Source organism: Petromyzon marinus, chromosome 48 (assembly GCF_048934315.1).
Source record: "Petromyzon marinus isolate PM22_M1 ecotype Great Lakes invasive population chromosome 48, UKy_Petmar_22M1.pri1.0, whole genome shotgun sequence".
In the NCBI taxonomy this organism is placed as follows: domain Eukaryota; kingdom Metazoa; phylum Chordata; class Hyperoartia; order Petromyzontiformes; family Petromyzontidae; genus Petromyzon; species Petromyzon marinus.
In genome coordinates, this window is record NC_133714.1 from 10,300,543 (window position 1) to 10,315,093 (window position 14,551).

The following is a 14,551-nucleotide window of genomic DNA, read 5'->3' on the forward strand; positions in this document are numbered from 1 at the left end:
GCGCAGACGCTCGCTCCAAGCGTGAGGTTTGCGAGATGCGATGGCCGAATCACCCAAAACGGTCCCCATCTCATCAGATATTGGAAGCTGAAGTGGAGTTAATAGATAATTATCGCTTATTTAGCCAGGAAAGCCACACTGAGGCCAAAGGGTTTTAATCAGGACGGTCCTGCATTAAGATGTTTATCCAATAGCAATTACATTCTGTGTTTTTAGCTATGGGAGGAAATCAGAGCACTCAGAGATGGAGAATATACAAACTCCGTGCAAAAAGACGCCCGAGTCGGGATCGAACTCGGGTCCTTCTTGCTGCGAGTGTTTCCGCTGCACTGCCCCTGCCGTCCTAGCCTGGACAACGCTTGGATAGGTGACCATCATGAACAAGGTGTTACAGGTTCCGGAGCTATGTGGCGCGCAGTATGGGCCAGTGTAAAAGAATGCATTGCTGTGTTGTACCTCCATGCTCCCAATATCGACGTACTCTCCGCGCAATCCCGCACTGACCAGTGCATCGAAGTACAGTCCAGTCAATCCCTGACACTGTAATCACCCAACACAGTCTACGAGAGTTGTCGTGACCCAACGTTACGGACAGACGGACGCATTTGCGCTCTCGACCTCAGTTTTGGAACGCGTTCGCGATGGCCCGACGGAGCGACCCTGGCAAGCCATTGGACGAGCTAGGCCCCAGGGGGCCCGGCACATACCGGTGCGGGTGGGCACGCAGGCCCTGTTGTTGTAGAGTGGCGAGCGGCACTCCAGCGTGTAGCTGGTGATGGGGCTGTGGTGGTCGGCCCCGTGGCTCCACGTCACCCGCACCGCAGTGGCGTTCACCGACACGGCCTTCACACCTCCCGGGGGCCCCGGCGGGCCTGCGGCACCGACACAGGGGGGCGAGAGGCGCCGGGGCGGTCGGTCTCCATGTCATGGGAGACCTGGGTTCAAAGGGTCAAATGCTATCTCTCAAAAACGCAAATTACACGACAGGAACATAGAGGAGCATAACGAGACGTAAATAAAGTGACCCAAACACATAGCCACGAATAGGTTAAATATGGATTATCTAAATGAGGTGAAAGAGCAATCGAAAGCAATTGGACTCTCAACTTCCAAGCAATAGATCCAGTCCGTGATGGAATGCCGAATAAGAGAGAACAGACGTTGGTCGCAAAAGCAATGCCAACATTTTGTGAAGCATTGTGGATGAAGGTTTGTAAATGATACTTGCTCTGATTAACTTCGTGGTCTCAACTCTGAATCTGGCTGCCTTCCATGATCAATACGCAAGGACCTACATTCATTTAAGTTCATCTTTAAAGCATTTCTCAGGATATGCCATGAGGTGTATCGGGTTCATTCATATTCGACCGTAGCCTGAGATGTGTCACAAAAATTCCCGAGTTGGCCATTTAGGGAAAGGCGTTTTCGACCAGAAGGGAGAGGCGTGACATTGACCGCGTCTCTGTGAGCCTCTGTTAGTTCATACATTGCATTTGGGTTTGAATGCCAGCCAATGAATGCACAACTCAAAAATCCCCCACGCGTCGTTGAGTTGTGGCACCGAATCTGAGCAGCTGCTCAAAGCTTAAACCAGGTCCACTGAGTGTAACGAGTCGATGATCTCAGCCCGGTGACACAATGCCATCGCATTACATTTGTGTTCTGAACTTTCATTTGGATGAAATCCAGCACCGAGACTTACAATTATCGGCACGACAATCAGGTGAAACGCAATCGCCACTGCCCCCCCCCCCCCATTCTGCTTGGACGTCTCTTGGAGACATCTCAGAAGCAGCCTGCGACGTCTCCTTCCACAGACCCATTCTCTACCGCGCGGTGCATCGCCGCTCTGTGAGTGTTTCAAGTGAATTCTTCGTCGTGTAATGGCACGATGCCTTCAGCACAATTGTGATCAAATTGGAGTGGGGAAAAAGGTAGGGAAAACAAATTGAAGAAAAAAAATATAACTTGGGAGGCACTCGTGGCCTTGCCGCGCTTCCTCCGAGCGCAGCCAGAAGGAGGGGCGCGATGCTCGTTCACCCGGGGACTCTCAAACCCCGGCCGGCTCCCCGGTGAGCTCGGCGAGCGGTGACCGAGCCGGCAGTGATCGCTCGGAACTGCCAGGCCTCTCCACCAGAGCCCGTGATGGATGCTGCCCTACGGAGAAACACTGTTTTGAGAAACCCAATAAAACATAATGAAATGTAGCCAAATGGAACGCAGCGCAGTCCAGCATGATTCACCGCCTCGCAGGAGGGCCTCGTGCATGTCTCCTCGCAATCAATCATTATAACCCTTTGAGGGGGATTGCCGTCCATTTCACCAATGTTGATGGTATGCAGTCATTGCATTTTATTCACAATGCGGTGTTCTGAGAGGATATTGAGTTGCAGAAAAGAAAGTCGAACGGACACGACGCTTGGAACCTGATTTGACTTCTTGTTTTGGGCGAATGTGCCGTTGTCTCCACGCGCGGGAATTTGATGGATTATCGGCACGGATGCCAAAATCACCGATGATGATGAGTGGAGAAGAGGAAAGGTTAAGAGTGGAGGTGCGATCGGAAGTTGAGGGGTTACTTTCGATGACAAATCGAGGTTGAGGTAAGAGATGCTCAAAGGAAGCAAAATGATGAAAGGGCGTACGGTGAAGAATTGTGACTCGCTTAGAATATAACAGCGATGCCACTGCCTCTATGGAGACAACGGCCGAAAGAGAAAGCTTCAAAAAGATAGGCGGGGTCAGAGGCCACGTGCCATGTGCCAATTCTCAGTGAGACAGAGGATTGTGGAATGAGTGAAGCGACAATCAGGTTGGAGAGCTGCACCGTAGATGGCTGGGATGCCGGTGGAGAGGGCCCGAAAGCTACGTGGCAATTGTGGCAGAGACATTGTTTTTTTAAGCGAGGGGACCGGTGGGGGTGCCTGAGAGATGTGGGTGGTGCAGGTGGAGCGAAGAGGTCAGGGGTTGCAGAGGTGTATAAGGGTGGTGGATAGGTGAACAAGCAGGGAGGGGCTGTGGTGTGTAATGCGTGGCAGGGTGAAGTCGGTGGTGTCGGATGAAGGTGTATGACGGTGAATGTCACGGACAGGGAGGCTGATGAAAGGGGGTAATGTATTGGGATGGTAGGCCCAAGGAAAGGAATCGATCTTGACTTGAAGCTTTCGTGACTGCAGGAATTCATACTCTTTGGGTCTTTCGGTAAAGTCACGTAGGTAGAAAAAATGCTAAAAAGGAATAGGTGATGGGATCATCGGCACGGGTGCTGAAATCACCGATGATGATAAGTGGAGAAAAGGAAAGGTTAAGAGTGGATAAGGAGAGGGTATTGAAGAACAAGCAAGTGGTGGAGGAAAAGTGAAGTGATGGGAAAGGGTGAAAATGAGATGAGAGTAGCAGAGCGAGCAGATGTGGACAATGGTGCAGCAGCAATGGTGAAGGATTGGGTTGGCAACGGCTCGGCAGTCAGGCAGGAGCCCAGTGAGGCCCAGGAATTGGTTGAGGTCGTTCCACGACGTCTTCTTTAATATATCAGGGGGACGGGGTGATTCGCACTCGAGTGCATAACCTGAACTCACCTTGAGTTACATATGTACGGTCGCACTCGTTACACACAAAGTGCTTGCCACAAATGAACCACAATACCACGCTCATCTCGTCAAGGAGCTTAAACCATCGTCACGCGAACTCCGGCCATCCTCGCAGCAGCTTTTGGCTGTCCATCGAAAAACAGGCGGTCACTGCATCGCGCGCTTTCAGATGCGCTTCTGCGACTGCCTGGAACACTTGTCCTTCCGATATTAGGAAGCCACTAGAGCTATGCACTTGAAATCATCATCTCGATTGAAAACTCCGTTCTTTAGAACGGGAAGTGTATTTAGTTTGTTGTCCTTCCCTACACCTCTGATTAGCGCGGTTGGCTACGTATGGTGCAAAAGAAGTTCAACATATAAACAACATACATACAACATAGATACAACATACATACAACATACTCACTACATACAAAATACATAAATACTTACATAAAAGGGGGTCCCAGTTACAAAGAAGGCTGGGGATCACGAACTAAGCTCAACGAGATAGACTGTTATTTCATGCGGTTGGCTAGGAATGTCAAGAGTTTCTCAGCGAACACCGGGCAGATGGACGGGCCCTTTCTGCCACAAGAAATGAGCGCAGATCACTGCCGGCTGACATCAACCAAAAGGACCTTTTAAGCGAAGCGGACAGTAGCGATGGAGACGTGTTCTCTGCGTGTTTATTCATGAGTCATTTGAGCTCTATGAAGAAATAAGGGTGAGGTATTTAAATGTAAATTCCCCTCATTTGAATAACGCTCAATTCACCCCAACATGTGTTCTCCATCTAAAAATCCCACGGCGAAAGATCAAGTCTGCAAAATGGATATAAAAAACTGGGTTTTTTTCTCTGTTCCGTAATATGTATTTTTTCACGAGACCTGGCTTTACAAAGTCTCCATAGTGCACCTCCGCTAGACTGTCATCCACATTTACACAATGCCACATTTCATGAGCATTTCTGTTCCCATGCAAGTTGCATGTTACATTTGGCAACTATTCGTGAAGGAGAGCTTACCTAGTTAAGTCATTTAGAGACATTTAAATATTCCTAATGTCCTGTAGCACAGTGCTATTTTCTCACCGTATGTTATTATAATGTTTAACATCGATGGCACCGCTCCCCACAACGTGTACAGAGTCATCTATCATCATCAGCCCTGCTCTATCCACTGCTCAATGAAGGTGTCCCCATGCTGCCACCATCCCTCATGATCTTGCGATGCCACAATCCGTCTGGCTTCTGACACACGAGCCAATCTCTTCACTGCATCTCCGCAGCAGTCTTCCTCTCGGATGTGTTCCCCCATTTGGCTGCGATTCCATTGCAAGCCTCATCCGTCGGTCACGATCCACTCAAGCGTCATGCCCTGCATGCGCACTAAAGCCGCTGGGAGCAAACTAATGTAAGTTAAAGTTTCCTATAAAAAAAACTGCACGGCTAACCTCGCAAAAAAAACGTATGCAATAGAGGGATTGCCATTGCTTATCCGTCAAGTTTCATAGGAAGCGGAGCCCTGGTCGAGTATTTGAGGTGAAACGGGAAGTGACTACGGATGGGCACAGCGACAGATGGAATTGACATCGTCGTACTCGTCGTGAGTGGCCGGATGACTCCGCCACGGCCACGCAGAAACCGTGTCACCGTTCTCTGCTGCTCGTGACTCGCTGTGCTGTGGGTGTGCGGCTGGCTCTCTAAGACCGGCTACTCGTGGCTCGCTGTGCTGTGGGGGTTTGCGGCTGGCCCTCTAACACCAGCTGCTCGTGACTCGCTGTGCTGTGGGTGTGCGGCTGGCTCTCTAAGACCGGCTACTCGTGGCTCGCTGTGCTGTGGGTTTGCGGTTGGCTCTCTAACACCGGCCGCTCAGTATCAATGATGTTTTAAAAAATCAGTCATTTTCCTCCAGGAGCACCCCATCACTGTGCTATGGGTGTCGTGCCATGAGACAAAGTATCAGTTTGGACCTCTCACAGCAAAGCGAAATTTAATTCTCACACCTGGAATTTATCCAAAGTAGTGAAGAACCGACTTTTACGTGATGCTGTTTATTTTGTTAAATTATTGGGTGACTGGGCTGAGACCATCAACTCACGACACTTGACAATGAAGATGTGGATACCTGCACAAGAGGACAATGCAAGACTCTCCACTATGTGTGGCTATGAACTCTACAGCACGGAGCGTGTAACTTCGCACTGCTCCAAATGTAAATTTGAAGGCAGTGGGTGTGTGAGTGAGTGAGTGAGGGGGTGAGTGAGCGGGTGAGCGGGTGAATGAGCGGACGAGTAGGTGGGTGGGTTGTTGAGGGGGTGAGTGAGTGGGTGGGTCGGTGAGTCTGTTGTGACGTGCAGTGTGAAGGATGAACACAGCGTTTATGAGACCACGCAGTCTGGCAAATCAAGTGGTCAACATGGGAGGAGGCGGAAGAATCAATGAAGTGGGTGTATCTGCCATTCACCACCCCTCAATACGAAGCAATCGAATGGCTAAATCACTTACAAATGAACCTCGAACAGTTTCTTGACACTGGCCACGCCAAAGGAGGAGACTTGACAACCCAGCTTCATCACAGGCAGCTGTCCGGATTTGAAATCAGGAGCAGAGCAATGGCAGCTCAGTGCTCTGACCTCTGGGCCGGACGGCCAACTCAGGCCACCGATGAGACTCATCCCTCGGGGCAGCGCTTGCGTCGTGAGAGCTCGGAGAGCTCCGTGGGGAGTGCCGTGTGCTCACCCCGCACCACCACGTCGGCTTTGGCGGAAGCGGTGTCCACCACGGTCTGGGCCAGGCAGGTGTATGTCCCTTCGTGCAGGAGCTGCACGTCCCTGATCACCAGGTCTCCCACCGTCTCCTTCTGTGCACGCAGCAGGAAGGGGGGGGGGGGCATTTACGTTACGAGCTGTCGCCGACGATAGAGGGGTCTCTTGGTAAAAGATAAAGGTGCAGCCCTGCAACTGCTTGTTTGTGACACTGTTGCGAGAACTGCCTCGACTAAATGAGCATTAGAATGCAGTGTGTGTGTTCTCCCCCTGTTGTGCATGAGTTCCCTCTGGGTCATCTGGTTTCCTTTCATAGCAAAAACACATACAGCGTGACTGGTATTGGCCAAAGCTCCCAAATGTTCAAAGAGAACCTGCAAATTGCTTAATTGGGATCACGCACAGCAGCAACATCGCCCCTTACTGCACAAAACTTGGCAGGACCCTCATAAAAGAAAGGATTGAAAATAAGCGTAGAATTGCAACATTCTGTCATAATATACCTGTCGAGTCCCAATATACGTGAAGAGTTCCAATACACCTGTAGAGTCACAGTATACCTGTAGAGTCACAGTATACCTAGAGAGTCACAATACACTTATCAAGTCACAATCCACCTGTAGAGCCGAACATTCAGAGAAATTGGGCGAGGAGGTGGGGGCTCAGCCTCTGACCCACACAGTGCAGTGGACATTACTCCGTCTTTACAAACTCGCCACACTCACGTTGAGTGTCTTTCCAATTGGTTGATGTAGTCCATCAAAAACCTATCCTGCATTGTCCCTTGAGCTCCTTACAACATTGTGCACATCATGTCATGTGCAGTATTTGTTAATAAATACATTCCTCTACTTCCAAATGATCTTTTAGTCCGTAACCACACTACCTTCAACTTGTTTTTTTGAATAAATTACTGCAAAGAGTCTCACCTAAAGGCTCAAAATAGAGTTATGTCCGTGGGTATTATGAGAGAAAAAAATGTCCTCCCTCAAATATTTAAGAAAAATGTCAATCCCAAGCCACATTATAAAATAAACATCCTTTCCAATGTCATCAGCCGAGAAATATGTGCAGGCCAGGCCAAAACATCACGTTAAGCTTAAATAGCAATTCTATGCTTACGCTTATTTCAATATAACTGTCGGGCATGTACTGCTCGCGCTACTGCCGGAAGAACACCCTCCACCAGAGAGAGGTCCAGACGGCCCACTGTAGAGGGCCCACACGGCAACCCACTGACGAACTGTGGTCTGTGATGGTGTGGGGACAGAGGCGGCATGGGGGATTTGAGACCATTGCCTCATTGTTTCAACTGCCCGGCCAGTAGATCCAACCAGTGTGCAAACCGCTGCAGGGCATCCTGAAGGAGGCTGGCTTCACAGAGGGTAGGTGGCCACAGTGCATTGCGAGCATCGCCAGACGAGATACTCAAGCACACTTATCTGGGCTTTCAAAAATATAAAAATTGATGTGCTTTTAGATATATATTTCAAGTTAATCTGTTTAATGCCTGAGCAAAAAATGAACCATTTACGGTTTGACACATTAGTCTACTTACTTTAAAATTACTTTGTGTTATATTTGTGGAGTCATCAAATATCCACTTTCATTGGATTAATGACAATGCGAATTCACAAACAAGGCATTAATTGATAAATAGTATTCCTTGTTCTACCAGCATACGTGCAACTGAAAGTAAAACTGTGTTCACTGCAAGGGAAACGTATATGAATTGCAGGACTGCTTTCATAATTTCCTGCTGGAAAATGCATTGATTTCAGAAATAATTAAGGAACATTAATTAATGACATCAAGGCAGAGACCATCATATCAGACGGCTGTGGTTAAAGCAACCCCCTGTGCAACTATTAATCATATATTTGAGAACAGCAGTAAAATATGTGCTATGAATGATTGATAACAGTAATTCCATTATTGATGTTCCAAGCACCATCTTCATATCTCAAACAAGTTACGAATTTAAGAACTGGTCGAATACATTTTCCCGTGAAACGTAACTTTGATTCATTTATTTCAATCGTAAAATTGTAACAAAACCCTGTATATTACAAAGGTGAAACATTTGACATTTTACACGATAACAGCCGAGTCCCTGCTACGAACAAAAACCGGACTGCAAATCCCATTAAAAAATCTGCGTTTCAACTTCGTGGCGTGCCGTCAACGTGAAGAACGCAGGGGGTGAAGTCGGAACATGTCACGCGTAAAGTATTACAAAACAAGACAGCGCACACGAGAAATGTTTACTTGTACATACATGTACATACTCTCACAATAAAGATTTGTTGGTGCTTCGTAAACATCTCGTCTCCGTGGTCCTATGTTACCTTTTTACGCTAATCACCCGGGCACCTTTCTTCCGTTTCGTTTGTACCGCCTCTCCATGTTGTGCCAAGCGTTTCTCTGCGCGTTCTGCAGTTTCCTCCCATAGCCTCTCTAGCTTGGATTTATTCTCATCTCTCTCTGATCTCTTCCTCGAACAAACCTCTGCTTGATGGTGTTTCACAAGGGTCCATTTCCAGGGCCTCTTCTATTGACTAGACAACTTCTTCCTTTAGGCAAACTCATCTCCAGTTTTGGTATAAAACACCATTTCTACGCAGATGATACACACATTTATATCAGTTTCAGTCAATCTGACATAAACGCAACTTCCACTCTAAAGTCTTCCTGTCTGACCGAGGTTGCTGACTGGCTCGCGGAAAATGTTCTTCAAATGTTTAACGCTCAAACTGAAGTTCTCTAAGTTGGAAAATAATCACTTACCTCGATGCATCGCCACTCCACTGTACGTCTGCTTGAATCTGATCTTCATGAGTCAACAGGCACGGAATATTGGTTTCATTATTCACTCGAACCTCTAACTTTTCTTCTCACATTTCCCTAACGTGCAAAACTGCTTATTTCCATCTCCGTAAAATTTCTCGTGACCGTAGCCGTCTCCCCGATACGGCTGGAGCAACAATAATTAATGCATTTGTTACCTCTAGGCTAGAATACTGCGATTCTCTGTTATATGGTCTTTCCTTGTCTCGCATCCAACGTGTACAATATGTGCAGAGAGCAGCTGTAAGATTATTCACTCATACTCATAAGCGTCATCATATCACAGCCATCTTACGATCCCTCCACTGGCTACCTATTCAGTCCAGAATAACTTTCAAGATTGCTCTTACCGTTTTCAAAATTCTTCATGGGCTAGCCTCTGCCTGTCTTTCCCCTGTCATTTCAGTTTATTTCCCCAACTTCGGGTTCTCCGCTCTGCTTCACTCAAAGGTTTGCTGTCCACCCCAAAAATTCAACACAAGTCGATTGGTGGACGAGCGTTCACACGTGCAGCCAACAGAGTCTGGAACACTCTCCTGCTACACATCCGACAAATCAGATCAATTAACTTATTAAAATCTGAACTGAAGAGCTATTTATTTGTACCGGCATACACGCTGGAAAATAGGCATTTACATTGCTGTCCAAATGGCTCGGAACTTTTAGGCCACTCCACCACCCCTCCAGTAAAGGTTCTCGAAATTCCAGCGAAATGTTGGGATTGTAGTCTGGGGTATAGAGACCGAACGGATTTATTTATTTAACTTTTTTCCCCTGCGATATTTTTTTCCTTTTAGTGAATTTTTCTCCTTATTTATGTATACTTTTTGAATATTTGCTAAGTAGTAGGATTTTTGTATGTTTTTGTACGGAACTGGATAATTGATGTGCAGCGTTGTGGTATGCAGTTGCATGAATGATGCGATATAAAATTATTATTATAGCTAAACACACACACAATATAACTGGTACTGGTCAAAACATATCCCGATACTGAAAATGTACCCGCAAATTTTAAACTTGGCAGGACCTTCTGGAAAGAGAATCTTGAGACTCAGCGAGGCATTCCTGGGTCAATACTAATGATGTCTCCCTCTGGGTAAAATAAATGTATCCCCCAGGTAACAAGGCTGTCCAGTTGGCATACTGCAGCCAGGAGTTGGCTGCATACGGTGGATATCCCGTCATTCTCTCGTGGGAACCGCACCAGGTTCTCACCATAGCAAGGGGACCGCACCTGGTTCTCACCACAGCAATAGGAACCGCACCAGATTATCACCATAGCAACGGGAAACGGACCAGGTTATCACCATAGCGACGAGGACTTTACACCACTGGCTCACGGCTGCCAACAGAGATGAGCACCACCCCAGGGGGGTGCACACGGGGGAGGATGGGGGGGGATGGGGGGGGGATGGGGGGAGGATGGGGGGAGGATGGGGGGAGGATGGGGGGGGAGGATGGGGGGAGGATGGGGGGGGATGGGGGGGATGGGGGGGAGGATGGGGGGGATGGGTGGGAATTGCGCCGTAGCGCCTTTGCTGCTCGTTGCAGAGGTTTGCGGTTTAGACCCAGCGGCCTCTCTGGTTAATATCACGGGTGTACTGTACAAACTAAATACACTGTCCGCTTCACAGCGCACGTTACGCAAAGAGTAGGCCATGTGTGCCGGCGTCGCGGTCCTAATTCAATAAATAAACACAAAAATGTGAAATAACCACGACCATGCACAACGACTAAAGCAATGCATCTCCAGGGGATCTCGTGTGATTAAATAAAAGGCACGGGCTGATTGATGTAACGAAAAATGCTGGGGTCGGCTTCGTGTCGCCCCCAGGTTGTTTAGCATGCGCAGACAGGAAGCGTGGCAAAGACATCGGACTGGACTCCTCGCAGGGTTAAATTTACATCTTTCAAAAAAGCATTTTCACCGAGCAACGATTTAAGCGGTTTGCGTGGACGAAGGGTCGCGATGAGTGCGTAAATTCAGCCGCAGCGTTTAATTACACGGCTGAGCGTGCAGGGGCACGCTCACTCGAGGTAGTCGGGATAGTTGGTGCGCTACGATCGCCTCCTCCTCCTCGGCGAAGCAGAGATCCCCGATTCACGCCTCGCGCCGGGCCGCTCTGCACTTACCCCACGAGCCCAGAGCAGAAATTTCACTCGTCAGTGCCACCCAAGTTGGTTTAACATTGGTGGCTCCTATGCCATTATGTGGCCAATAAACAGCGATCTATGTAACAATAATTTCAAATGGGTATCAACTCATTGACCCTTCCATGATATAGTTTTTTTTTGGGTTAGATCGTGTAAACATGTAAATGTGCCGTTAAACCCGCTACCACCCGACACAGACAACGAGTAAGGTTTGTCACCGTAAACAGAACGTGCCAATTCGTTACTAGTACAGCACACCGGTGTGTTTGAGAGCAATTCCCCAAAACGATATGATGGATGATATTGGTCGCGGAAGCCTACGTGTTAAACTAATATACCCTTATTCGCCATGTAAATAAATGGGTATGATTTGGTCCCTTAGGTGGTACCGATTTCTGCTCTGGCCCATGGCCTAACCGTGAGACTGGCGATTTTGGAGGTGGCCCAGATGGCTCCGGGGACAGAGCACTGAGGCAGAAACGCCGAGATTCACGTGGGGTCTGCCTGGTCACGCCGCACGATGAGCAGTCTTCGACTGCTGGAGGTAACATCAAGAGCTGAAGAAAGGAATCTCACCTCATCTCCAAACTCATTTACTGTCTGGTGTTTTATTTTATTTCTGAATATGCCTGCCGCAGTTGTGCGTCGCAATAGCTTCAGAGAAGATATTCTCAACCAAAGGCGTGACCAAGAAAATTACGCTCAGAATACGAGCGGCTGCTGGATTCTAAAATGTAGTGGGTTGACGCTGTCAGCCCAGTAATCCATGACTGCACAACAAAACCATTACAATACTCTACAATTTGGGTGGTCACTTAATCTTCTTCAATATTTGCAGGGCAACAAAAGGCACGCCGCAAGTATGGATACAAATCTCCATTGAAGCGACTTCAGAAGTTGTTCTGTGATTGTATTTTCTGCAGCCGTTCGATAACACAGGGTGATGCACCGCTTGCAACAAAGTTGAACTCCTTGAGCCCTGTACGTAGCTACCTGTGCTATTCGGAGGTCCGGGGAAAGGACAACACACCATGACATTGATAGTACAATTGGTAAACAAGTACAAAACTTGCATTTTCGTTTTATGCTGCCTACAAACTTTCGGAATCACACAAAGGTAATTGTCCCGTGTGTGTCTCTTTATAGACTAACAAGGGAAGTTCTGTGATGAAGCACCGACTTTGGTCAACTCAGCAGACAGGAGGATGGTGTGGTGGCCAGCATCCCGAGCGCTTCTGCAGTGCTGGTGTTTGGACACCGCTAAAGGAACTCGTTTAAGATTGACTCGACCAAGTGAGGCCCACAATATTTTAAGATACCCTTTGCCACGATTGCCGGTTAGCCACACACACAAAGATCTTCCGTATAGCCTAAAGAGACTGCTAGGGCAAGTGCTGTTAACAAGTAGCACCTATGAAGGCCGACATGGCATTCGAAGGGGTGGGTGGCCACCACTATGCCCGGCCGCCTTGGTCTTCCTGGTGGCGATGTTTACAAATCGCACCGGGTAATCATTTGAGGTTGAGTCAACGTAGGGGAAATGCAGGACTAGTTCAGTCAATCACCGATGGTGTTGGCCGTGAGCGGGAATTTAACTTGGGTCGCCAAGATTGGTAGCTCAGTGCACACGCATAAAAAAGAATGTAGAAACATACACGTGCAACACACACACACGTGTAACACACACACACGTGTAACACACACACACACGTGTAACACACACACGTGTAACACACACGTGTAACACACACACATGTAACACACACGTGTAACACACACACACACGTGTAACACACACACGTGTAACACACACGTGTAGCACACGTGTAACACACACACGTGTAACACACACACGTGTAACACACACGTGTAGCACACGTGTAACACACACACGTGTAACACACACACGTGTAACACACACGTACGCAATCATGCTCAGGCACGACCACCTCATACATGGTAGGAGGCTGAGTATCATAGTTCAGACCGAATGACATTGTGAATCAGGTTTGCTGCACGTGGCGACTTCTGTGTTATTCCTTCCCTTCATGCAGAACTAAATGTAGTGTTTCTGGCTCCCCGCCTACATTTACACCCAATCCATCGGGTGTAAATCTAACATTCCGCGCCACATGAATGCCCGAGCACCATCCATGCTGCAGATAAATGGAGAAGCGTTTAGCAATGGCTTCATCTGATGGTCACATCATGCTCCAGTGACCAATCTTCATGATCAACATCAGCCATGGTCAATCCACTGCTGGAAGAAGACCCCCCACCCAAGAAGCTGCCATCTTTCACTATCTTGCGATGTAATAATAATCCACCCAGCATCTGTACACGAGTGAATTTCGTTGCTCCATCTCCACGGTGAGTAATAGTGATGGCATTGGGAGGGGGGTAGGGGAGCGTGTCTGCCTTGTTCTACAAGGCCAATTCTATCAGCGCTCGTTTTTTGTCATCAAATTTCGGGCAAACCTTTGACTGATATGTCCATTATATACAGGGTTCGTCTCAAACAGCGACGCGACTTTATATTCACGTATGTCACTCATACTGCATCATCTCTACGAGAGTTATCGTGACCGCTGTCCCATCATAGACGGACAAAGCAGAAGGCATTCAAAGTCTCAAACTTAGTTGCAAAGCGTTTAAAAGCTTCCACTGACTTAAGTCATTATCAGTAATGTATTCTATGCACAGACACGCAAACAGAGACTGGGACACACACACACACACACAGAGGAGAGAAAGGGAAGCTAACACAAACAGCGTAACCGTACGTCTGCTCGTGAGATAAGCAGCGGCAGCAGCTGTGAGAGCAGAGGAAGTGCCCAGAATGCAGAGGGATGCGGCAGGGTGCAGGACACGCGCCCGGTCGCCGCTCCTCTTATCAGCGGCACCGCAGCCCAGACACCGTGCGCGTTCAGAGCGACGCTGCGACAACGCAGCGACTTTACGCAGAGAGGCACGGAGCCACCTCGCCTGAGCTTTTAGACACCCAGAAGTGTTTGATTTCCCTTCCCACCGCCAACAGTGGTTGACACGGTAAGTGGAAACAATTAAGAGCCGCCGGAAAATTCGACTTATCAAACATCACACCTGTCCTCCGGGTCCCTGCGCTGGGCTGCTATTCACCTGTGCATCAACTACAAAGCCGCTCATTGCTCGTGTGATCTCGCTCCCTGCTACCCTCCCAGAATGAC

At 48.3% G+C, this 14,551-nt stretch overlaps 1 protein-coding gene across 7 annotated transcripts in view; it reads right to left on the minus strand.

Annotated features, from left to right (window-relative positions):
* The window catches only part of LOC116952791 (contactin-2-like), a 353,699-nt gene that overhangs the window by 22,699 nt on the left and 316,449 nt on the right, over window positions 1-14,551 (minus strand). For all 7 annotated transcript variants that reach the window (XM_032972435.2, XM_076074531.1, XM_076074532.1 and 4 more), the window contains exons 15-16: window positions 6,316-6,436; window positions 708-872 (exon numbers count right to left, since the gene is read on the minus strand). In XM_032972435.2, coding sequence (XP_032828326.2) covers window positions 708-872; window positions 6,316-6,436 — 286 coding nt within the window. The remainder of the gene's footprint in view (window positions 1-707; window positions 873-6,315; window positions 6,437-14,551) is intronic.